General features: G+C 41.4%; 1 protein-coding gene across 1 annotated transcript in view; it reads right to left on the bottom strand.

Moving 5' to 3' along the window:
• Window positions 1-410: 410 nt before the first annotated feature.
• The window catches only part of LOC107299131 (UV-stimulated scaffold protein A), a gene marked incomplete at its 3' end in the record, with an annotated part of 10,010 nt that continues 8,829 nt past the window's right edge, over window positions 411-1,591 (bottom strand). Inside the window, exons 6-7 of the mRNA XM_015828498.1 lie at window positions 1,070-1,179; window positions 411-536 (exon numbers count right to left, since the gene is read on the bottom strand). Of these exons, the coding sequence (XP_015683984.1) occupies window positions 411-536; window positions 1,070-1,179 (236 nt within the window). The remainder of the gene's footprint in view (window positions 537-1,069; window positions 1,180-1,591) is intronic.

Raw genomic sequence — 1,591 nt, 5'->3', positions numbered from 1 at the left:
AGTAAGGAGTGTGGTTTGCAAATCCCTCCCCTTACTAGCACTGATGATGTTACCTAGTTGGGTCATGAAACGTCTGCAATAAAACCACCAAACTCAGAGAGCACCAAGGACCCCACAGTTTTTCCTCCTCCTCCTCCTCCTCCTCCTCCTCCTCCTCTTCTTCTTCTCCACAAACCCTTCCAGCACTGATGGTATTACCTAGTTGGGTCATGAAACGTCTGCAATAAAACCATCAAACTCAGAGAGCACCAAGGACCCCACATTTCAATCCTGAGCTACAAATATCCTCCTTTATTGGCAAGCATTAATAAAATTAATTAATAAAATTAATAAACAGCCTCATAAGAAAATACAGCGACTTCAATTTCAGGACACCCTAATATTCATTGGAAGTATCAGGTTCAACTCACCCATGTTTTCTTCTCTTGAAAATCAATGTCCATTTTTTTAGTCTTCTCCAAAGCAGCCTCCAATTTATTTTTGAGGTCAATGGCTTGTCTGAGCCGATCATCGCTTATCCCAGCCCTGGTGAATAACTACAAATTGCAAAATTGGTTAGTTCCTCTGAGATGACCCACGCGTTTCAGGCACCGCCCAGAAAAAACAATGGTGATTTGCAATACTTAACTGCCAACATCTCATCTGTTTATTTCAAATTGACAATGAGGATGCAGGGTAAGATAAGGAGCTAAAATCTAAACATGTTTTACAGGTTCTCCTCGACTTAGGACCAACAATGGAGCCCAAAATGTACATCACTAAGCAAGACATTTGCTAAGTGAGTTTGCCCCATTTTATGAATTTTCTTGCCACGATTATTAATGAATCACTGCAGTTGTTAAGTTAGTCACACGGTCGTTAAGTGACTCTAGCTTCCCCACTGACTTTGCTTGTCAGGTCGCAAAAGGAGATCATGTGATCCCGGGACACTGCAACCGTCGCAAGTACATGCCAGTAGCCAAACTCAGGGAGAAACAAAAGCTGTTTTGGTCCACAAGGTCTGAACAACACTAACATTACAGAATGAAAGCAATGCAACTTCATTCTTAACTTAATAAAAACTGCTTACCTGAATCCAAGACTGCACCAATGGCAAAAATTTATTTGTTATGAGCTTAAAACTATCCGAAAGGTTATTTATGATGGCTGCATTGTCTTCATTCTCGCTCAGTTTCACATCTAGCAGGAACAAAAGAAGTCAACAGATCAAATTTCTCTCTCTGGATTCTTGTGCATTTCTTTCTCTCTCTCTCTCTTTCTCTCTCTCTGTATATAGTGTATATACATACATACATACAATGTGCATATGTACACACACACACACGAGAGAGAGAGAGAGAGAGAGAGAGAGAGAGAGAGAGAGAGAGAAAGAGAAAGAGAGAGAGAGAGAGAGAGAGAGAGAGAGAGAGAGAGAGAGAGAGAGAGAGAGAGAGAGAGAGAGCATTGATAAATTCAGTAAAAAACAGTATAACAGTTGGAAGGGACCTTGGAGGTCATCTAGTCGAATCCCCCGCTCTCATAGGAGACCTATACTATTTCTGACAGATGGCTGCCCATTTTCTTTTTAAAGGCCTCCAGTGTTGGGGCACCC

The sequence above is a fragment of the Protobothrops mucrosquamatus genome, unplaced genomic scaffold (genome assembly GCF_001527695.2).
Source record: "Protobothrops mucrosquamatus isolate PMUCROS unplaced genomic scaffold, P.Mucros_1.0 scaffold4581, whole genome shotgun sequence".
NCBI classification, from domain to species: Eukaryota; Metazoa; Chordata; class Lepidosauria; order Squamata; family Viperidae; genus Protobothrops; species Protobothrops mucrosquamatus.
Note: the sequence above shows the minus strand (reverse complement) of the source record. Positions and strands in the feature narration are given on the sequence as shown.